The 25,060-nt window shown below is 36.3% G+C and overlaps 1 protein-coding gene across 1 annotated transcript; it reads left to right on the plus strand.

Annotated features, from left to right (window-relative positions):
• Positions 1–1,479: 1,479 nt before the first annotated feature.
• On the plus strand, positions 1,480–18,399 carry NME8 (NME/NM23 family member 8). The gene is made up of 15 exons (XM_054817064.1): positions 1,480–1,512; positions 1,606–1,663; positions 2,585–2,691; positions 3,707–3,778; positions 4,820–4,936; positions 5,529–5,595; positions 7,430–7,509; positions 9,120–9,212; positions 11,669–11,826; positions 13,199–13,377; positions 14,487–14,631; positions 15,347–15,454; positions 16,395–16,546; positions 17,439–17,583; positions 18,177–18,399. The coding sequence occupies exons 1-15, from the start codon at positions 1,480–1,482 to the stop codon at positions 18,397–18,399; spliced, it is 1,737 nt and encodes a 578-aa protein (XP_054673039.1).
• The last annotated feature ends 6,661 nt before the right edge of the window (positions 18,400–25,060 follow it).

Here is a 25,060-nt window from a genome sequence, read left to right on the forward strand (position 1 = left end):
TTAGAAGCATATTGTCTGTATCGTAGATAACGGACGAAATGTGCTTGTCTGATCATGTTTCATCAGTGTAATACTGACTGTATTACTGAGACAATGTGTTATGCAAAAATTTTATTAAAAAGTATAAATGTCACATGTATCTTCACATCTGTCTTGTACAGCTACTATGCCAGATTAATATGTATATTTGTGTATTTGCATACCTATCATGTGTCTGTTCTGCAGTGCTTTCGTTTGCTGTCTGAGAATGCATGACAGCACATTTTTAACTGGGGAGCACGTGTAGACTGATTGGAAAGTATAGCCCATTGTGATGTATGTGGTATATGTTTTGTGGATCTAGTCTTGCAGTACATTGATTCTTATTGCTTAGTAATAGTAAGTAACAATGAAAGACAACTTTTTTAGCTGAAGATTTCCTACTAATATGGCATATTTTCATCTATCAGTTTCCTACAGTTTCAATAGCATCATCTCCTCAGAGTCTTTAAAGGACTGAACTTAATGCCATGCTAATGACTCTGGCTCACTACCTGGTTTAAACAATTTGAAGAAAACCTCTATTTGAAATTTTATTCCTTAATAATATTTTTAGATGAAATGTGAAACAAGCGTCAGGGTGAGAGTTCTCACTTTGGCCACTATGTGATCTCAGTCTGAGATCTGAAGGGGGCAGCTCCAGTGGGAATGCCAGGATAGTTCAAACCCTGGACATGTTTGCTGGTTGACTTGTCAGATGTCCATGCCAGTGGAGGTCACATTCATGGTGGCACTTTCATTTTCCCCAAGGCAAAGACTACCATTTTAGCCAAGAACTTTAGAAACCTCCAGTCAAGATGCTGATGCAGTGATAACATTTATTGTTCAGTCAAGATCCATTTGGAAGCTGAAGTCAAACTTCACCCATGTATGTAACTTAACTGAGATAGTTTTCCTGCCCAGTTCATAGTTAATTATCTATTAAAAAAAAAAAAGAAGAAGAAAAAGAAAAAGAAAAAAACATGAAGGACATTTTTATGTAAGTCATTGCTTTTCATATATCCCAGAAGACAGGAAGCCTGATTTGATGTCATTAGAGTTGAAGCTCTTTAATCAATTTTTTTTCTGAAATGGTCCACTGTTACAGAAGCTGTCATCCCATCCAAGGTCCCTGTGGCCATTCTGAACAGAGTAATTATAAGCTTGAAAAATTGTGGAGGCCAAAAAATTTTGAAGACCTTAGCAGATTAAGAAACTGAATTTTATTCTTTTACCTGTGGTATGTGGCTTTTGCAAATAAGTTGTATATTGCTCCACAGAATTCTGATGTAGGTGTTAATTGCCATTGTTGTAGGGTCTTCAGTTGAGTTAATTTTTAAGGGAATCAGAAAGCAGTGCTGTGCTGAAAATCACATAAATCAGTTCTGCATGTCACATGTTCTTTTAAAAAACTGCTAAATGTGCTTTGTATTTTGATATGTTTCCTAAAATCACAGGGAAATGGCAGGCAAGAAGAAAGAAATCCAGCTCCAGGTATAAATGCTAATTACTTGAACAATTCTAGAGATGAACAGATTTTTTTTCTGCCTTTTCAAGACGTTAAAATGTCAATTCATTTTATTTCAGGCCATAATAACCAATCAAAAACAGTGGGATGAAATGTTGCTGACAAAAGGTGTAGTAGGTACTGTTACTATTTTCTGTTTAATCGCTCATGAAGACATGTGCAGTTTTTCATACTTATATATCATATAATCTTTAATAGATACTTGTCATAAATCCAAAAGACTAGCGCCATATTATCTTTTAAAGAAAGGTTATATTAATATATATATATAAAAATGTATATATTGTGTTTATGAATATGCACTGTCTTCTATGATAAATAAATATTTGTCACAGATCATATTATCCATTATTTTATCCACTGTTATACACTGTTGTTTAGGAAATGCCTTTCCAATATGGTAATCTGTACAGTAGGAGGTTGGACACTTCTGAGGAAGTTTTTCCTAAAATCTTGTGGAGATTAAATTAATACTGTACAGTTGTATTTAGTGGTTAATAGGTCAGCATTCTTGAGAGTGCATGTTCTGTGATATGTATTATCCCCAGTTTTCAGTTCACTCAGTCCAATAACAATGTCTCCTAGGTGTCCTAGGAATTGTATTTGTGTAGAAGGAACAAATCTGTAATGGGATTATATCTACAGAGGAGTAGTAATGGAAAAGAAATGATCTGCATGCTCTCAGGGAGGTAAAAATCTTGTAGAATAAAGATCTAGATGAGAATGAAAACCAACCGTGGGAGAAGAAAAAGAACAGTTAAAAGGAAAAGGAATATGAGGGAAATGTAGCTGTTTGGATTCATCGTCTCACATAGTATTGTGAAGTGGGTTGTTGATGTCAAAAGTAATTGAAATAAAAGAGGAAACCGTGATGTATCCACTGAATACATTGATGTATTCATGGTGCATTCATTGACTAGAAGAGGACTGAAAGATGCATGTGAACACCATCCCAGTACTATTCCAACACAATAAATACGTTTCATTTTACAAGTTCCACAAATCAGCTGTTTATAATTCTGAATTATTACATTTTAGTAATAGATGTGTATCAAGCTTGGTGTGGTCCTTGCAAAGCTGCGGTGAATTTATTCAGAAAAATGAAGAATGAGTTTAGTGAAGATGATGTGTTGCATTTTGCAGTGGTAAGGATGTAAATTCTGTATGGAACTGTATTTATATTTTATTTTAAATATATCTTTCTACCTGTCTGCATATAAAGAGCTTTCACTTTACTATCCTTATGCCGAGTCATCATAATTTTGGCCTGGTTGCCTCTTCATCTGCATACATCCTCATAAGACTTTGTTTAGAGGTACATTAGAAATGGTCATAAATATGAACAGATCTATAATATAAAGGGAGTTGATATCCCATAACTTTTGTTTTCCTTCATGAGATTGCAGAAGCCTTCAAGAGCCAGACTATATGATTTTTAGTTTTAAGTCTCTACATTACGGATTATCATATTGAAAATTCTTACACCCCTGAAAAATGCTATTACACCTTTTTCCCAAATATTCCCTTGTATTTCATTTTTAAAAGAACAAAAAGGGAGAATTGAAAAATAAATTATCACAAAACTGTAATAATAAAAATATTCCTCTACACTAGCAGTATAAAATAGGAGGTATATATCATATTTAATAAAGTAGATAATTTTGTTTCACAGATTCAGTTCCTCCCAAATGTTTCAATTGCCCGATCAAAGCATTTTTGCAGAAAATACATGTATTGTTTATACACAAAAAAGTAGACAGTTATGTTCAGAGATTATCACAAGTGCTTTCATAGAGTTGACCTCATGTCACCAAGAACTTAATACAGTGAGTAATCTCTTCTGTCAAGACTGCACAGATTACTTCCTCATTTATATACATTATTATAACCTACATGGGAAAACAGTATTAGGATAAGGTATTTTTCTGTGATTAGCTGCTGTAATATGAAGGGAGGCCAATCCCATGTTACCAAACCAGTTCTTTCTTCATCACCAGCAAGTGCCGTGAGGACTGCTAGTTTGAGTGTGTAACAGCAAAATATATGACTGCAGTTTTCTTGCAGGCAAAAAGGTTTTTATATATATATATATATATATACACACACATGCACATATATACACATTTATATAAGTAAATAATCTTTCTCACCTGATTTCAGGCAGAAGCTGACAGCATTCCAACTCTGCAAGCATTTAGGAATAAATGTGAACCTGTCTTTCTTTTTTGTGTTGTAAGTACATCACATCAGCTTCTTTTAATGTGCTGCCTACTTTTGCATTAATTTTTCAGCAGATTAAGAAAAAAAGTGAAGCTGTATAAAACATATCTTTACATTTTACAGTATGTAGGATCATATCATCAAATGTTGTTTACTTGAGGCTGCTTCCCATACCTAAATCTGTGGTTCTCAAGCACATTTTTCTTGTGGCTGCTACACATACAACTACAAATCTGTGGTAGCCACAGTTTTGTAGTTACTTAGTGAGAAATTAGTATAACTTTTCCGGGGTTGCCTCACATAAAGTGTCTACATGTGGCTACAGCGAAATGATTATTTTATGCACACCTTCCCCCAGGGAAAAAAAGAGTTTACATTTCCTGCCGCTTCAAGTTTTTTTTAAGATAAACAACTTAAATTGAGGTTTTCACACCTGAGCAATTCTAATAATGAATCATATAGTTTTTATCTCTCCTTGATGGATACAGAAAGACTGCTGTCCTAGGACTCCACTGTAGAACACTGCTCACTTATGAGGCAGTGGGGTTTTTTTGACCTGAGGGTGCTAGGATTTGAATTCCCGCAACTAAGGGCCAAGAATAACAACACTTTCAGGACACTTTCAGGTTTGAAGCTGAGTGCTGCCAAGTGAAGTTGGCAGTATCTCTGATCACTGGTAGTTACCTTCACTGTGGTGCTCCTGAGTGTGGTAGAGCATGCACTGAAACGTGAACTAAATGAAAAGATGGAAAACTCCATGTTACAGAAATTAAGAGCTAGTAAATTCCGTATTTGCATTTACTTCTGATTGTACTATTAATGGTGAGCCTAGAAATAAACATAGAAAATGAGGCAGAAAATGAAGGGAGGAAGAAAAAGTAGGAAAGGTTCATTCTGAACTAGTAGAGGTAGTAGTAGATTCACTTCAGTGGGCATAGGAAGTGGTCCTCTTACTGCAAAAAAATAGAAAGATAACAGTATGTTCCAAAACTCAAGTGAACATGTAAACTAAGCGATGAAAACTCACCGAGAGTGTTATTTTCTCTTTTACAGAATGGCAAAATCATTGCAATAGTGAGAGGTGTAAATGGTCCTCTTCTAAGTAAGAAAATAACAGAGCTAGTGCAAGAAGAGAGGGAAATTGCAGCTGGACAGAAGGAACGCACCAAGGTACTCACAAAACAGATACTTAAATATAAATGAGTATTTTTATTACACTGACGTGGTTTCTATCAATGCCTGTGATAGTGCTTTCCATAATGTCATGTTTAATTTTTTGTATTTTTTTTCTTGACAGTATAGTGACATATGTGAGGGCGTTTTTTAGAAATTTACATTAAATGGTACTTTATAAAAACTTTAGAAATTTACAGATTATCCTATTAATGCACGAAATGGAGAGATGGACAAAATGTCACTAGCACACAAAGATTTTAGTAAACTTTTTTCTTTCAGGACTGAATATTTTTCATGTATAACTTAGTAAGAAGGTATCATATGAAACAAATAAAGACATGGGATATAGTCATGTCTCATTGCTGTTTTTGAGTGAAAATGGAGCTCAAAGAACTCCACTTACCATAAAAGGAAACTTTTAACAAACTGCAGCTTGGTTAAGGAAAATCAGGCTAGCCCAAGGTCTTTCCTAGAATTGCTGGCTTTCCTGGGTAACGAATTTGTTATTACATTAAGATAAAAGTGTTGTAAAGATCTGACAGCAGTGTTTGGTGATGTACTTGTACTGTATTTACAATTACCTTAGGTAGATGAACTTGTTTTCCTGGAAGAGAAATCATCAGACGACACTGTTGAGGAGAATGTACCCGAGGGTAAAGATACTTGGTTTATTTTAAAAGTGTTAACGGAAAGAAAAAGAACAAATGTCTTTTTAGTGATCTGATTAAGAATTGTGTATGTCCAGCACCAATAGACCTTCCTTTGAGTTAATAACATGAGAGGTTATGACTGAGGATATCAAACTGAGATGTTGGGCTGTCATCATTAGTGTTTTCACCCCTCTTTGGGAGCCTTCGGAATTCAGGTCCCTGGCACATAGCAGCAGTGCTCCATGCCAGGAACTTTCCTGTGTAAAACTAGTGCCTGAAAGTCACTTCCTCACAGTCCCTATGTTAGCTATGTACTTTTGTGCAGATGGTGATTGTTAACCCCTGGATGTTCTACAGAAACACCAAGATGGGGGCAACCTGTGAAGATTGGAAGAGTTAATCTCTGAAGGAATGGCATGCCTTGTATTTCAGATTATTTTTATTTAACCCTTTCACAAGACTAGATTTAAGTACCAAAGAACAGACTTATATAAGAGCATAAATCCACCTTAGTAGGATAAGGTTCCAAACAGATTGAAAAATATGCACCATCCTGCTTGTGAGTCTCATGTCTATGATTTATTTCAGGCTTGTATTGAGCTGGGATCTACATCTTTTCTATTCTTATTGTTATCTGTGGCTATTGAAGCTTCCTACTGCTTCATAGATGCACAGAGTGTCATTTGGCAATGTTCAGATGGAATAAACTCCTCCATCCTCTCTCTTCTTCTTCTTCTCTTGGCTTATTTTTCCTGTGATAAGGCATTTGATCACTGTCACAGATTAAGTTGTGTCCATTCTCCTTCCTCTTCATGTCTTCTTTATTGTACGGTTCAAGTGACAAGTTCCTGGCCTCAGCTTTAACCCTCTAAGATCTAGTAGTACAGTTTTATAAATCATTTAGCAATTATATACAGACTTTGCACTAATGCACACAGAATCTAAATGTGCGACAGAATCAGGGAACAGAATTTTCGGCTTGGGTTCAGTTTCAGGTTAGGGGATCCCTCAGAAGCCATAACACACTAGTACTTTGTGGTAAAATTTTCCTTCCCGCATGCAGGTGCCTACGAGTTTTTTCTAGTCTTGAAAACAAGTAGTTGTCTGGTGTTTCCACTAAAGCTATCTAGTTCTTCTGTTTGGGATCTGATTGAATTACATGCTAAGGCTTAACTGTAAACCTCAGATACTGCAAAGAAAGATGTAGTTTATATCCTCTTCTGACTGCTTTTTGTCATTTTGCAAGGATCTGTATGCTATGGATGTTGTAACTGTATGTCTACAGCCAGGAATACCTCTTGGTTTAAACATTAGATTGTGTTAGCAAGCATGTCTTACTTCAACAGTTGTTTATTGCAAATAACTTCAGCATCCACAATGCTAAGGAAAGAAACATCTACTATGACAAGAAATGTATATTTTACTGGATGTCTCCAATATTCAGACAGATTTTCACTTGGTGAATTTTCCTTGGTAATATTAATTCCTTTCACATTTCTAGTCTTGTACATACAGAGCTCCCTAGGCAAAGCACCCTTCTTAAATAGTAGCTTTTCCACCACGCCTGGCTGCACATGAACTGTTTCTCCACCGTATGACCCAGAACACTAGTGGTTCATCAGGAATGTGGATTCCAGGGATAGCCAAGGACAGTCCCGCACTCCGAGACATGCTTTAAGTGTTGGAGTCACTTATTTTTCGGAACAACTGTTTGGCCATCTCAATATTAAAACAGAGAACTATTTAGAGAAACTCACTTGTAAGTAATGGAAAATGCAGTTGTGTATTTATTTTGATAAATGTAGTCATTGACATGTGTGTTTTTTGCCTTTCCCAGAAGTAGTCGTCAGATACTCTGTTGGAATTATAAAACCTGATGATGTCTTAAAGGGACGCGTAGAGGAAATTAAACAAAAGGTAGACAACATTTGAAAATTCATTCATCCTATTTAGCATAGGCATAGGAACAAGGTGTAAGATTAAGTACATCATAGTTTATGCCCAGGCTTTAGACCAAGACCTGTTAATGTTTCTCTGATAAGGACAATAAAAGCAAGATAATTTTGACCTGAAATAATATGGTATTCAGGTTGACACTATTGCATTAATATTTTATGTCACTAGGTGAGATATGACATGGATTCATACTGTGTTGATCAGTGACGCGTGAAATCTACAAACATAAAAGTGTCTTTTTTCCTTATATTGCAATAGAAACAACTAGAAATTGTGGTGGTGAAGTTAATTCTTCGCACAGCATCTTTAAGGGCTGTAGGCACACATAAATCAACTAATCAGTTCCTTATGGAAGAGAGCATGTGCGCAGACACGTATGACAATATATTTGTGTTGATGGGGAGGCTAATTCATGTGCACTAGTAATTGTACACTAATATTTGTCAGTAGTGCAGTATTTGTTCCTGCAGTGAAGAATGTGATTTCAGCAAGTACGCAAGGGTGCATCCAAGGATTCCATATTTGTTTAAGCCATCACACAGTGAAAGAAAAATTCTTTTGCCTTCTAGAATATGATACTATAGTAAATGCTCATTTCAATTTCAGGAATTTCTCACTGTTTCTATTACAAAAAATGCAAGATAGGGGCAGTGACCTTTGCAGGAAGGAAAATCAGTGTGTTGTATAGGTTGTTTCTGCAACTACTCCACCTTGGCCAGAAAAGAAGGAAGCTCAGTAAAGGCAAAAAAAGCAGGCAGTGCTTGAAAGCAATTTAGCTGGAGCTGAGCAGCTGCTAGTCGACTCTGCCTTTGCACTGCCTTATGAGGTGTGTGCCCATACTCTTTCCACACTCAGCCTTGCCAAGGCAGTCTGGAAACACTCAGAAGGATCATAGGGAATTTTAAAGTGCAGAGTGCTGGTACGCAGATTAATATTGGCATATGATCAGTATTGGGGGTGGATAGTGCCTTTGTTGTTTAAATATCAGTACATGGTATAAACCTCATACCAGTGGACTATGAATTTTGATATAGGTTATGTAAGTGTGCATCTCACACACATACTTGAATTTAGCGCAGTAATACAACTTAAAATAGATAATCATAAAACAGATTTTATTTTCATTTCTTTGCTGTTTGTAAAGCCAAGCAGTTTAGCCAAATACAACAACAGCTGACAAGTACACATTTATATGATTACTATGATTGTAATATAGTTTATAATAACATTTTTAGAAATGGTTGCATGTTAATCACTCACAATGGTTAAAATGAGTTTATTCAATGTTAAATAAAAGGGATTATTAACTACTAAATGAATACATACATTGAACTGCACTGTATTTTTCACAAACATTAACTTAGTGGGCATTGTAATCCTGAATTTAATGAAGTGCTTTGAAAAGCTGGAACTTTAGTTTAGGTAAACGTAGCAATTATATTTGGAATATTTCAGAGAATTTTAAACTTAAGATAGCTTCCAAAATCAATCAATCTTTAGATTTACAATAGCATCTGATTTTGTATATATCCATTTTCAAATGCCACTGAATAATAACTAAATAACTGCAGATTAGAGATGCAGGATTTGGCATTGAAGCAGCAGAGGAGAAAATGCTAACTGAAGAGCAAATCAGAGTATTCTATGCCCGGAACAAAGATCAGGTAAAAACAAACTGAAAACCTAAGTAAAAGGAACAGGTAAAATATATAATCGTAGCACTATGTCTTTACAAATCTCTGTCTTGTAAATTTTTAGTATGTTGAAGAAGTGATTTAATGTAGATTTAGTACATAGAAAAAAGGAGATACTATCTCTCTTTTTTTCTTACCGGCTTGTACAAATATGGCTTGGTAGCACTCTAACATTCCAACTAAATTAAACTGAATTCCAATTAAATACCAAAAGATTTTGTAGTTCTTTCAGTTATCAGAATGTGTATGACCCTTAGTCATGGCCATAAACATAGGCTGATTTAGGTGCTGAAATGTAGCACAAAACCAAAATCCAGAATTATCTATATGACCGTACATATCTATTTGACACATACTCTTCCAGCCAGAAAATAAGTGATAGTATAAAGTTTTTTCTTCTTCACAGCTTTTATCATGGGGTAGTACTGAGAACAAGCATGCGCACACGCAGAAAGAGAAAGCATCTCCACTGAAGTTTGTTTTTCTGGCCCTATACTATATTATGGGACAATAAATAGCTAAGGACAGACAGAAAGTTCAAGAAAACAATGAAATTATCCTGGTCACGATTAAATGGCAGTGGTCTAGCAAACCAGCACCTGGATATTGTCAAGTGTTTTGGCAGTATGATAGCTAAAGTTAACTCTACAGAAGGATCTGAATCACAAAAATTAATCTGCTTAGCAAATATTTATACCTTCTCCTATTTAAGATATGCATAAGATAAACAGAGGCTGAAATTATGTGCAGTCAACTAGTTTGTTTGGTATCATTAGAGAGGCCAATGGAAGGGACCAATGCAAGAGTTGGCATAATCAAAAGAAGAATCTGGGAAAGTGTTCCTGTGGCATTCCAGATGGGACAGGACAGTTCATGCTGAAGCCAGAGGGGAAAAAAGAAACCTGATAGCAATCACCAGATGGCTGCATTATGGTCTGGAAAGGATGTAACAGGGAGAGATTGTGAGGAATCGCGAAGAGCTTGGTTTTGGCAAAGCTGGGATTCTAGTTTAGACAGAGGCAGTCTTGAAATAGAAGTAAAAATAAGTTATCTTCATGGGAACAGCAGCCAAATTTGAGATTAGTTAGGTGTAGAGGGAGACGTGGGAGGAACAAAGATGGGGAAAAAGCATGCAGTGTTTGATATATGGCAGCACTACTACACCGCAGCAGGTCCTAACCAACATTATGACAGGGAGAATAACAAAACTACTATGAACTATCAGAGGCAGTCCAGAGGCCCCTATGCATATTGAGAAGCCAATTATTTGTCATTCTTTACATGTAATTCTAGGCTGAAAAGTAATTATGTTAAAGTGACAATATAGAATATAGATTCCTTTGTGCTCAGTGGGCAAAATTATTCCTGATTTAATACTGGGCAAGCTTGCTGAAAGTCCAGAGGCTGCCTGTTATAACAGAATGGAGAGTCAGATATAACTGGAAGCAGAAAATGTTTCTTTTGAATGACAAAACTGGGTGAGCCAGGACAGCCAAATCTAATAGCTACTTCTATTTCTTTTAACGTAAGCGAGTGTACTTTTGAACCCGCAACAGTATAGATACTCCCTTTATGTGTTGTACTAAATATTTTTGTACTTGCATTCATTTTGTCTGTTTTGAGTTTGTTCATCTTGTGAAATGGGTTAAGTTTATGCATAGATATGAAGATAATTGAAAGAGAAAACTGATTAATTGAAAGCACACATATGAATATTTCATCCTCGTATTATTAAAGGAAAAACATATCATCCACAATCCGATGAGGGTGACTGGTAAATAAAAGATTTAGTCAAATATTTAAAAGAAGAGAAGATATTTTAGAAAATTCACAATATTGAAGAAAAAGGTGACACAAGTAAAAAAACTCACAACAGCTTCAAAAGTTATTTTCTGATGAAAATGTACATTTACAGAATTGAAGGTTGAAACTGAAGGAGTGAAAAGAACATAGCAAAGAGAATGAAGGAAAAGCCTACAAATGTCTTGCAAATAGCACAGTGTTCTGTATTTGCAACCAGCTACATGATTTTTAGTTTCAAAAATTATGCTTGGAACTGCATTGCAGTTTGTTATGTCACATTTTATGTGTTACTGCAAGCACAGCATTTGATCTTATTGAGTTTCTAGATCATTTTCTTCACTCTTGTCATTTGCATTTTAACCTGGAAGAACATTTGGTACTTGCTTAATGTAATTTTGTTACTTCATTTACTTCAATTAATTGTTTTAGGCATTTTATAGTGTTGTTGTCTCAAACGACTGATCAAAAAAACTTCCCAAAAAATTTGACAGGGGTTTGAGTAATGTATGGGAATGCCATTTTACAACAGGAATTAAGAGTTAATTTGGAAAGGATGGTCATCTCATTGCTGATGATAAACTCAGCGTTCCTGCAATTCATAGCAGAAAACCTATGTTTTTTAGCCTGATTTTGAAGATTTTGTTCAATTCATGATGAGTGGACCATGCCATGTTCTGGTAATCACTAAAAAAGAAGCAACTGATGCTATTCCTCACTGGAAAGAACTACGTAAATTGAGTGAGAGTGCGCCTGATGAGCCTGAAGCTGAGAAGCTGGACAGGTAGCTAACAGTAAAAATGTGCATATGTGATTTACAGTATTCGGAGCACACCGTAAACCAAGGCACATTCTTGCAGGCGCTCACATGCTCATGCGCACAGGGTCTGGGGAACAGGCAGAGTTCTTCACCTGCTCTTTTGCAAGGCCATCACTAGAGATGCAATCACAGTTCCTGTGGGAACACAGGAACTCCTTGCTCCCTAGATAATGACAACAAGCAAAGGGCACTGATCTCTTGCCATTTCTGAACTAGCCTTGCAGGGGTTGTCAGACCGATGGGAACAGCGCTGTACTTCAAAGCTGATGCGCTCCATGCAGTTCCATTTCATATTCATTCACCCATAGGGAGTGACTGCCAGCATTGCCCATTGAAGGTTGCGCTCTTGCCCATGTTTACTCCTACGTATGCTGGGAAGCTGTAGATGTGGCCCAAGGGAGATCAGGGGATCCCTGAAGCATGCTGTGCTCCCTGGTATCACTCTGTAAAAGCCAGCAAACAAGTGGGAGGGTTTGGGGTTTTGTTCCCCCTGCTCTCCAAGATGCATAAAAACATTGTAAGTATTAGCTGTTCACAATCATGTTATCTTGAAATGTCTGGTTTTCTCCTATTCCAAATATTTATAGAGAATTTTAAAGAGGATGATAGTTGTATACACAGCATCAGACAACAAAGAGAGTGTTCACAAAAATTCAAATACTGGATCAAGTTTTATATTTAGACATAAGATTTACTTCAAGCAACATGAATTTAAATACTTAATTCCAAAAAAGAACTTGTCATAATAATTGATACTTGTTTTTGTTATGTTTTTGTTTTGTTTTGATACTTTTGTTGATGCCTGCTGTATCCCTTTCTGCATTAATTTAGGACAACTGGGGAATATTGCATTTTCTGTAAGTGGCCAAGAGTGACTGTATTTACATAGTTAAATAAACCTTAGAAATACAGGCAAATAACAATGACAAGTATCTCTGCTAAAGACAATTCTGTAGTGCTATCGTTTTTATGATCATGCTGTACATGAATTAAGAACAATCTTTTTATTGATCATTCATTATACACTGTACACTTGTCAGTGGTAATTCTGTCTAGTGAAACAGAGAGACTATTTTGAATCAGCTAGAGGGGAATTAGAAAAGCTGCATGGCTGAGATTTCTCTTTCATGGCACAAGACAAGGCACTTTTTGAGAAGATTAATAGTTCTCTTCTCAGCAACGTTACTTCAGTCATGAATGTCAGTTTAAGAAAAACTTAGTTTGGCATTCTATTCTTATGTTTCACTAAACTTTAAGGAAGTACATTTTCAAGAAGTCAACTGTTAACACAATGCATGCAGTGACTTAAATACTGTATTACTTTATGTCTCATTAGGTTGGAAGGAATCGTGGAAACTGAGAATATATTAAATATATGTGATGTGCAAGACAGTGTAGAAGATGCCAGCAGGCAACTTGCCTTCTTTTTCCCAAATTTTGATAAAAGGGACACAGACCAAGAAGTCGAAAAGACTTTGGCCTTAATTAGACCTTCTCTCTTAAAGGAAAGACGCGGTAAGTGTTAATAACTACATTTTCCATCTAAGGTGTATAAAAAGTCTCATATTTTGAACTTTAAAAATTCTAAATCTACTAATGAAATATTCTTATGTTATATTGTCTCCCCAGCATTAAGCTGACAGTAATCTTTGCCAGGAAAAAAGTTACATGGTTAATGTTTTTGATATATTGAGAATGTATGTGTCAATGCTATTTTGTTCCTTTGCCTGATTTTTCAAGAATGTCTTGAGATTGTGTATTTGGATGGAATGTTTCTAGAAGACCTCTCAGAGAAGCTAGCAATTTCAAAGTATAGTGTAGGTGATCATACTTCCTGCCATAATAAAGCAGCTGATAGTATCCTCGAATGGCAGGTCAAAGGTAGATCAATGGCAAGGTGAAAAAGATCTGACCCAGGATGTTCTATGCTGCGTAAGTCTGTGTTGCACAAAGACAGGTCTATATAGACAAAGTTTTTATGTATTAAATCAGAAAATCTACCACAACAGCATGAAGCTTCATCCAACGAGTTTACTTTCCTTCTCAGGCATATATTTTCATTTTTTTTCTAGATTCTAGATAGCACCTTTATTTCTAACTTGAGAATCTCGGTAGTGGAAATAACCTATAAACAGGGATCTGAAATACTACGATTTTGACCTCTCCTTTTGTATTTATTTTCTTCATTGTTATCTAGTATGTTGCTTAGAGCAGCATTTTTACAGTCCATATATAGGCAATTATACAGTCATTTTGACTCATATCAAACAGTGCTTACTTATGCATGTGGTCTTGTAAGAGTCAAATGAATATTCATCTATTCAAAACTCTTAGACCTTCTTTTGATGGTAGTAACAGATATTATATTTCTCAGTCAGGAATTCCTACTGAGGTTTCTGAAGTGAGAGAACGCCTTAAAAAGGTGAGCATCAGCTTTGTGAGTGTCTGGGCAACTATTGAAGCCCTCTAGCAGTTGCTTTAAATTAGTTTTCTGTTCTTCAGTTAAGAAATCAATTCACCTGTGAAAATTTAACATTATTATTGGAAAGTTCATGTCATTTCTTTGCAAGTGTGCAAATTTATGAATGGATCATAATTTAGCATTATTTCAATATTTTAAACAGAGTCTATCATGCAAAGAATAAAGGATGATGGCTTCAAAATAGCAATGCAGAAAGAAATAATCCTAACTGAAGAACAAACACGTGAATTTTACAAAGAGCATGTAAATCAAGACTACTTCCCAGTCCTCCTAGAGCAAATGACCAGGTACATTGAATGAAAAATGAGAATGTGGATCTATAAATAAGACTGAAATTTTCACAACAAATAATTATCCTGAATAATATATGGCTACAAGATACCCATGTATCTGAGAGTTTAGTAAAACTAAAAACCAGAACCAGACAACTGCAGATAATGACATAATTCCCAAGTAGAATACATAAATAAATCAGGTTTTTAAAAATTGCTAACTACTCTATATCTCTGTATGTAGGATGTTGAAGTCAGTGACCAGTTCCACTGATTTGGGGGAAAACAGTTGAGCTCTGCTCTGGAAGGCTGCAGTTAGGTTGTCTGCAGGAGAGTTCTGAAATCTTCATCCAGGCTGTGTGCTGGATTCCTTGGGGAGGAAAAATAAATCATGTTTGGATATTGCATTCATATTAAGTTGGGACATGGCTAGAACAAATACAAAAACCTAGGAGCTGATCAGCATTTTAATGTCTAATAATAAAGACATAGCCCAATTCTACAACATTCTTGCTGTTGTGTTAACATTCAGTAACTTCGAAATTTAAATTTATGTTTAAGCCCTATAAGGTTTTATTAGATTGTAGGTATTTAAATGGAGATGGGTTTTTAAATCCTCCAATATTAGGGCTCATTTTCCTGGCCTGGACTATATATAATCAAATTCCTTTTACAAATTACAGACACTGTAGTATTTGATGTTTTTAATGCCAGTTTTCCCATTTTACAGTGGTCCAACTCTTGTACTTGCTCTAACACGAGAAAATGCTATAACACACTGGAGAGATTTATTAGGCCCAAAGACTGTTGAAGAGGCTAAGAAGGAAAAGCCAGACAGGTAATACTTATAGTAGTAAACTATCATTCACAGCTTCCAATTTACGTTCATATTCCTCATCTCAGTGAATACCACATTTCAACTGGTGTAACTATAGTGCCATCATCTGGAAACTGATATATATTACTGCAGTTTGTTAAGCTTTTCTTCCAAGAAGTGGTGTATTACACATTGTGACTATAGCAGGTTTTGAGAAATAAGGCCTACTAAACATAATAAAAATCTGAATTTAAAAAAAGGTACTGAAGTGAAAGAAGACCTCGTGAGTCAGAGAAAAATCTTTGACTGCTAGAAGCACATACCAAAGGAAAAATCCACCTGTAATAATCTTTTTATAATCCTGCTCTGACGGTCGTATGAACAAGTTACTTGGCTATTAAGTTGAATCTTTGTGACCTTGGATGGCAATTTTTGTGGTCTACAGAAGTATTGCTATTAATTTTCTATCTGCAAAGAACATTGGGAATATCTCATTCTTATTGGTTTTTTTTTCTTGAAATAGTGCCGTTATTTTTTGGAAGAGATGCCTATTTTCTTAGCTTAATGAAAACTTTCCATCAGCAGCACATTTTATTTGTGACTAAGTTTCTTCTACATATTGTGTAAATGAACATCTTAATTTTCCCTGCTTATTTTATTGTTCTAAGAAACTGCTGTGGTATCATCTTACCTGTTGTGTTTCATTATGCAAGAACTGTTATAAACTTGGAAATATAACAAGATAACAGTTAGGAAGGAAGGCATTCATATTTCACGTGGTTAATTAAAAAGTTGATTGTTATTTCTGTAGACAATGAAGGCTTCTTACTCCTACAGAGAGATCATCAATCACTTAAGTTGCCAGATCAACATTAATTTATATTCACTGGGTTAAGGCTAGTCGTACTTGCAGCTCAAACGGCTATTCCTTTAAGTAACTTACTCTTTTAATGACTCTTAGTTTACGTGCAAAGTATGCAGTCAACAACATACCTATCGGTCAGCTGCATGGTAGCTCTACACCTGATGATGCTAGGAAGGAATTAGAGTTCTTCTTCCCTCAGGAGCACACGCTGGCATTAATCAAACCTGCTGCTGCTAAGAAGCATAAAGGTAAGTGATCTAGAAAGTATGGGCTATGTCTACAGATGTAATTTCTACAAAATATTAGCAATGTACACTGCAGTAAATCATGTCAGATGCATTCTTTTTATTCTCTGAAATGCTTTTTCCATACAGAGAAATGCTTTTACAGGGCTTGCATAATTCATATTGAGGTCTCAGATGTCATATTTCTTTTGCTTAAGCTGCCTATAGCTCTTTCTTCACAAGAATGGCGCTGAATTGAAGTGAGAGAGTTCATAGCTAAGTTAAACTGTTTAAAAGCCAGGCACTTGTGCAAACTGCCATCCAGCATCCTTCTAAGCCAAAGGAGAGGGAGGCTTTCCAAATTCATGTTTCTTATTTCGTACAGCTACCCCTACTGACTCAAAAGGGGTCATTGCTCAATTAGACGCGTTCCCATCTTTGGTTTAACTCTTAGACAAAGGGAATGAGGAGGAAAGGTCAAAGTAAAAAGTACACTATGTACAATTTAGACTCCTACCTTAAATATTTTTTGCTGCCACTTTTTTTTAAACCCTTTAACCAGAGCCTCTTCTTAACATTCTTCTTTTCTGTCCTAACAAGTTTTAGTAGTCTTTCTGATGTTAATTCATCATTAGCTTTTGTGAGTCTTTCTTTCCCGCTTGTAACAATCCAGATTGATTTTAGCAGGCCAGCTGGTGTGTGATGTAGCGTTACAACTACAGACCATGTTCTGTTCAATGTGAGAAACAGCCGTGAATGCTACTGGTATACTTTATAAGAGTCTAGGTTTGTCACCTGTAGAGACGGATTAGTGCAATGACAATGGTTTCTGCATATTTTAGAGAACTGTTAAAGTGTTTGTCATATTGATCTAAACTATTTCAATCAAGAATGAGTTTGCTTGTTATTCTCCTAGATGACATTATGCAAAAAGTTAAAGAAGCTGGATTTACCATCTCAAAGATTAAAGAAGAAGCTTTAACTCATGAAATGGCTGCACAGTTCTATGAGGATCACAAAGGAAAACCCTTTTTTGAACAGTTAGTGTCTTGTATGACTAAGTGTCTTGTTATACAATACTGAGGTATATAAGTATACATTAAACTTTGAATTTACAGTGCCAGCAAAACATGCTACACTCAAAGTGGGCTAAGGATTTTACATTGTGTGTTTACATACTCTGTCTGCCAAGTTTAGTGGCTTCTAGCATGGACTGCTCTTCCTTTAAAAGGAAGATTTAAAATTCTTTCCCTACTTATGGATAGTGAAGACTATTTTTTAATTTTTCTCAAAAAAAGAACTAATTTCTGATGGAATCCTTATTCTTCCGATGTAGGACAAATATCTTCCTCATAATATTGTTAGTATAGCTGTTGATAAAACAGTATGTGTTGTCTTGCTTCAGAAATTATCGGGAGAGAATCTTTTTAGGAACAAAAAGTCCAAATCCAAATAGCTGATCATCATAATCTTTTGGGCTTTAAAATACAGGATGTTGTCTTAAACAAAACACTCAGAGACAAATTTTAAAATTTAAACAGTTTGACAAAATTCAGATAGCTTAATGCTTACCATAACCATTCATGGTACCTGAAGTCAAAGCTAAGTCTGCATCTCGGAATAGCGTAAGAGCTTCTTTATATTGATTTTACAGGGGCCCGTCAGTGATAATGGTCTTAACAAAGGAAAATGCTGTGGAAGAGTGGAGGCAACTAATGGGTCCAACCGATCCAGAAGTGGCAAAAGAGACCTCTCCTGAATCAATTCGAGCTCAGTTTGCACAAGATATTTTGTCGAATGCTGTTCATGGATCATCTGATAGAGAACATGCACTGAAAAGCATTGAGTGCGTATTTGGAGAGATTGATATAGATTGAACAATTGGGATGCAATCTCTGAAAATTGATATTCATGTCATTAGATGCATTTGTCTACCCAGTTACCTATATTTAAGACATGTTTTCCTTCATAGTCCATCCATTTCTTATCAGCCAGTTTTTTGTTACCAGTTTTGCCATATTGCAAAGCATATCAATGTAACAAGTAATACCTGCTAGAAGTTTGAAGTTAGTAATGATTTCTTTGTGTACGCTTACTAGATAGTTTTTCTTTTATGACTTTAACAGATTTATGCCTTTGCAATAGTTCCAGGAGTCTAAGGTATTTTGTATATCACTACCTTAAAAAAACAGGGCCAAGGAAGGTCGTTAAACCCTATTAATGACACAGCCACTGTGATGTGGATCGAGTCCTCCAGTTCAGGCAGCCTACAAAGGAGAAATGCCAAAAGGTAGTGGAGGCACTGCTACAACATTGGCAGGGAGCAGCAGCAAGTGTGGGAATGCTCCACAAGGAAGAAGGAGCCAGGAGCCAAGCATGACCACAGCGCAGGCTATGCCCTTACTGGTGGGGCGCAGCCCCACAGCATCCAAGCAGAACTGGGTGGCCACATCCATCAACAATCCCAGACAAAGCAAGTAATGAACCGGGTCCAGGACTCATTGAAGGGTCCAGTCAGGAACAACAGGCAAAAGAGCCAGAGACAAGTACTCCTGCAACACAGCTCAGGCAAGAATTAAGCCCAAGTGTGAACTTAAATGGGGCTCCTGGGCCCGTTGGCCAACATTATGGGTGTGCATCCCGGGTGAGAACGCTCAGGGCTATTAAGGCCTATTGATTCCCTCAGGGCCCTGACAAACATTTGCGTTATTTATTTATCCTTTCCCTAAACATCTTCTAGCAATTACTGTCACAGGTAGGATAATAAACTAGAAAGTCCTTTCCAGTCCATTTACTCAATTCAAGTATATCAGACGAAGTAAAATACAAAGTCAGCTCTTGCATAACAGCTATTCTTGACATATGCCTCCTTGCCAAACTAGTGAATTTGTACCCTGCCTCAGTCTAACTTGGCTGGCCTTCATGAAGAACACAAATATTCTTCTGTAGCTGGCATATTTTCACTTTTGCTGTCCGAGTCCGTTGAATATTGAGATACTAAAGAATGGCATTCAATTAAAGCAATTTACTTATGGCATTGATTGTGAGTGTGAAGTCCAGAAAGAATGAAGTCTTTCTCGCACTTTCTTTACTGTTCCTATTGTATGTAATACAACTAGCTGTTTTAAAGAGCTTCCTGACAAATATTTCTGTTGTGATGGGGCATTTGTTATTATAGACATTCCTCCAGCAGAAGTTGGACTGAGTGTTATCCTGGTGGCCCATTTTCACCTACAGCTGCTTTATTGCCATAAACTTGACTTGAGGCTAGCTAGCCTGTAGGAAGTTGTGATTAGTGCAGAATTTATATGTCGCCTTGGTGAAGTGAGTTCTGAGAAGCATACTTCAGAATTGCTGTATGTTCTTTGGCTTGTTTTTTACTTCAAAAACCCATTAAAACTGTTCTTCCTGGTATTATTTTAGCACTCTGGGTCTTTTGGGTGCTGGCACGTTGTATTTTAAACCAAGAAATAGTCTCAGAAGAGGCCTGAGTAGGGTGATTTGAGATACATCAGTTCAGCTCATTTCCCAAGATCTTTGCTAGAGTTAATGGCTTCTCTACCAATGGGGCAAATACAACATTGAAAGTTTAGATGAGATTATTTTTTGACAGGAGTAGAAATGCTGAAAACATCAAAATGTGTTTATGTCTTATTAACAGTTCATGAAACTTCCGATAGAAGTTCACAATCAAATAGCTTGATAGGTATAATGCACAGGTTTCGAACGCTGTGGGTCATTTACTGCACTGGTCTTAGAAATTTCAGTTAGCTGTAGGGGTACACTAGCTCTGCCTGTTTAAATGTAGTATAATTTTATATATGGAGTTATTACTTGTTTAACTATCATTCTTCATCCTCCGCTACATCACTCTTAAGCAATATGGCATTTTTTTCTGTTTGGTTTAACTATTAGATGTTGAAGGATTCCATTTATTTGGGTTCATATATTCATGTGTTTCGATTATGATCCCTGTTTTGTGCTTGGTTAAAATGATCCAATAGATTACGTTGAAATATTATGCATAGATCTATGACAGCTTTTCTCCACATTGCATAAGTATTCAAACCCAAACTGAAATGTGGGAACATTTAATTTATTAATGCTTATTGGTTTCTCCTAAATATCTTCTTGTTCTTAATGTCTTTTAGCAGCTTTGGAAAGGAGGAATTTAAGAGACATATCTCAAAACAATGAAAATAACTGTTTCAGTCAGCTGATGAAGAGATTCAGATTCATGAAGGTTTTATATCTTTGAGATACAGACTTTTGTAGAATTATCAAAATATAATGCATTAAAAAGCATTGAAATACTGTCAATATTTTAAGAGATTACTTTGTCTCTTTAAAAGTTTAATTCAACACTTAGGTATTGTATACATAATTTAGGCTGCCATCCACTCTTCTTCAAATTTTATATTACTGTGACATAGACACAGATGTAATTTTTAAGAATTGGTGGTGGTGGTATCAGCCAGCATTTGCATTTATAGAGTCAAGAGGAATGTTTTCCAACATAATTTCCACTGAGTCTCACAGATTAAAATCTTCTTGCAATTAAATTTACACAGCTCCTTTGCCTACAAATCTTACAGAAAGTCTGACTCTGCCCTTTTATCTCATATCTAAATGCCAGACCAAAAGAGAATGTGACCTTTATGACCGTTTATTTAGAAAATATCTCATGGCTCTGTGTAGAATTAGGTGGTACAGAGATGTGATGAAAATTCTTCCAACACTAACAAAAGATAACATAATTATTCTTCTGATTTTTGTCCCAGCAAGAGAGAAATGGAACCACAGGGCATGTTTATTTGTACAAGAGACCACATATTTCCTTGTTTAGGAACTTTAATGAAATCATAATCTGACACAAAGACTATATTAAAGATCTGTTTCAGTTTAGAATGATAAACAAGTTGGTTCTAAATCTCAAAATACTGTTTAAGAAGAATTAGAATGTCTGATTGTAGTGAGTATTTGTACTGAATTACTGCATAATAAAATAAGAGAAGTGGGGAAAAAGCTTTTATCCCTGCCAGGAAGATGGAGTCAATCAGCTTGTGGTTGTGTACTGCGGCACTGTTTTTCCTTCGCTCTGACTGCTGAATGAGCTACGCTGGCAAGTTAGACCTTGCAAGCATCTATTGACTTTATCCACATTTTTTTTGTGAACAAATGATTAGCTTTCCAATTACCTTGATCAGAGGATAAATACTGATGTGCTCCGAGTATCTACAAACTGAAGTTTTCATCATACTGTAACCCGAAGGAATCAAAATACTTAGGGTGTTGGTTTGTTTACGGCATCTCTTGATCACTCTGATGCATCCATTAACTTTCTATCTGTAACATAGACTGTATGACATATTTAAGGTACTTTGGGGTTTGGAGCTTAGTATTCTCATCTAGAGAAAAGGAGCGTGTCCTCCCAGATGCTTTCCTTTGTGCTTATTGCCATACCAGTTTATCCACAAGCCTTTTGGCAGCAACAGGAACCAGTCTGATATGAATAGATTACCTGGAACCCCCTGAATTTACTGCATCTCTAACAGGCAAGTTCAAAATCCTGTTTGATCTTCCAATAAGGCTGGTGTTTAATTTCGGAGATGTTACAGGAAATAGAGTGTCAGCAGTTGAAATTAGACACAGAGCCCTGACTAGGTCTAATTAGAAGTAACGTACCTCTGTAGAAATTCCTTATTCATAGGCCCTTGCAAGTTTTTTTTACTATAAATGGAAACATAATTTTCAGTGTTTGTTCACCCATATTGATGAATTTATATTTATTTACAAAATTAATTGGAGCTGATGTGGTTTACCAGAAAAATCTAGTTGAGGAAACATTTTCAGATGTGCATTTACATTCAAGTACTAAGGTCAACCAAAAAGTGTGTGTTGGTTGTGCATAATTGGAGTAAATATTTTTTCAGCTTTCATTCATTTGGAATCTAGGTTACAATGCTGGATAAAATAATTTAAGAGCTGTTTGAGTACTTTGGACTGGAAAATCTTTTTTTTATTTGTACAGGAAGTATTTCTCAGTTATGTGCAATGACTGGACAAAAGTAACAAAGTTGCAACATTGAATTTAATTAAAGTGACCGGGTCATTCAGGTCTTGTTGGAGGGGAGTTTATGGGATCTTCCAAAAGTGGTTCATAAAAGAGTTCTGATTTGCATTTACAGTGAGCTTCTAAAATGGTGCCAATTATTCACAATTAGAGTAAATATTTTTTCAGGTTTCATTCTTTTGGAACTGAGGTTAGAACATTCAGTGAAAATTTTCAATGGCACTTCTTACGAAACTGGGTACGTGTGTGTGGGAGGTAGTAAGAAACTCACTAGAAACGTCTGTTTGGTGTTCCAGGCGATTTTTATGTTATATGAAAAAAATGCCAAGCCCCTCAGTAGGAAGTCAGCTGTAACACTGAGAAAAAACATGTGACACTTCAAGTTTTGGCCCGTTAATTTTTTCAGCTGCAAATAGGTACAGTAATTACTTTCATCCATCAGCGGACTATTTGCCCACTCTGCTAAACCGAGGTTTAGTGACTCCGGTGCTGGGGTCACTAGCATTGCAATGACTACACCTGGCCACGGATGTGCACGAGGAGGGGTGACTCTGACGTTTTGCCCCATGCTGGGGAGCAGAAGTGGTGAGTGGCCCCTGTGGGGACGCAGGAGGATGCATTCGCCTGCTCCAACGCCACTCGCTGCTCCAACATCTGTTTCACACCCTCGTAAGGGGAGGGCAGCGGACTGGGGGCGGGGTTGTTCTGGGTCTGGATTCAGCTGGCATTTGATGTCACAGTGAGTTAATAATTGTAAGGGATTTTCAAAATGGAGTGACTTGTGTTAGTGTTGAATTGGGCTGACCCATGGCTTCTTAAAAAGTAGAAAAAATGGATTTGGGAAAACACACTACCTTACTAATTCATCCCCCCTGTCTGTACCTCTGTTCTTTGGATTACGATATCCCCTGCTTTTTGTTGTATTGCCTCTCCTTCTTCCAAATTTTTACCACATCAGAATGAAAGTTAGTCAGCATAAAGCATACATAAAAATGTCAAGGAGTTTGGAAACACCGAGCTTGATGCATCAAAGTTTATTCCAACATACTGGAATGGTCAGTCTAATGACAGTAACTTACAGAAAGAATGACGATTCTCTGGAGAAAATATTTTTTACATTTTTTTTCTCTGATATCAAAAAAATGAAAAATGTTTGATTTTAACAGTTGTAAAATAATATGTAATGTTGCTATGAAGCCTAGCTAGCTGTTTCAAAAGTTTCATTCAGCAAACATCACATGACTACGTTCACAATAAAACTTGTTAAAGTGAAATATCACAACTTTGGTATTTGTTATTCCAACATCGCATCGATAGGACTGTCTTTCATTTTTAATAGGTAACCTTACACATATTTATTGGGGTACTATTACAGAAGCTTTCCAATCATGCTGATTTTTTAGATCATGATTACTTAAGTCAGCATTTTCAAACTCACCTAATTTAGTCGCCTGCAGTGAAATTCTGTCGTCTTTGATTTTGATTTCACTTTTTCCATTTCATTGTACAGGATGAAGATTTCACCTATAGTCTGTATTTAGGCACCTAAGTTTGTGGTCTGGTTTTTTAGATATGTCAAACACACATAATTCCCACTAAAGTCAATAGATGCAATATATGCTCAGCATTCCTGGCACCTGGATTTAATTTTGGATCTAATTCTGCAGATATTCCATGGAGAGAAAGTTCTGTATCTGCCCAGAATTAGCAGGAAGAGCTACATTCAAATGCTGACCTTTGCAAAGCTCAATCAATGATCATGTAGGGTTGTTCCCCCCCCCCCCCCCCGAACTACCCTATACACTATTGTGCCATTTTTCTGTAACACCTCTGTCTCTTGGTTTTAAACATTCTAACTTTGCATGTATGTCTTCAGCTTGTGTTAGCATATTATCAAGTGTATTACTGCTGCTACCAAAATCACTCCAGCATATTCGGCCTTAAATTTCATGCATGCAAATTTCATTGGAATTCCTGTAATAACATAGATCAATATACTGATATGGCCAGTTGTAACACTTTATGTTAAACTACACAGAAGTTTTTTGTGCTTTGTTTTTTTTTCTGACATAGGCTCTCTCTACTTCAGAAATGCTCATTTTGTTTTATAGATACCAGAATTGCCAAGTCCAGTCACTAGTTTTGCTGCAGGAATTCTTGAAGGTCTTAAAGATGTCTATCATGAGTTCTTACAATGTTAATGGAGGTGATCATCTTTACCTGTTAACAGAAATCAGACTGTGCTAGCCATACTGCCTTCTCCAGGTAGAGCTTGGGCAGGAATAGCATAAATACCATCTTGGAGTTATGCCAATTAGATTTATATCACCTTTGCTATTTTAATATCTCACATGGCAAACGTTGTCAGTAAAACTTAGTACATAAATAAAAGCATCCGCTTTGTCCGCGACCCTTTGCAGGGCAAATGTTACCTTCTGATCAGCAAAACTGCAGATAGCCAGTTG

The sequence above is a fragment of the Grus americana genome, chromosome 2 (genome assembly GCF_028858705.1).
Source record: "Grus americana isolate bGruAme1 chromosome 2, bGruAme1.mat, whole genome shotgun sequence".
NCBI lineage: Eukaryota > Metazoa > Chordata > Aves > Gruiformes > Gruidae > Grus > Grus americana.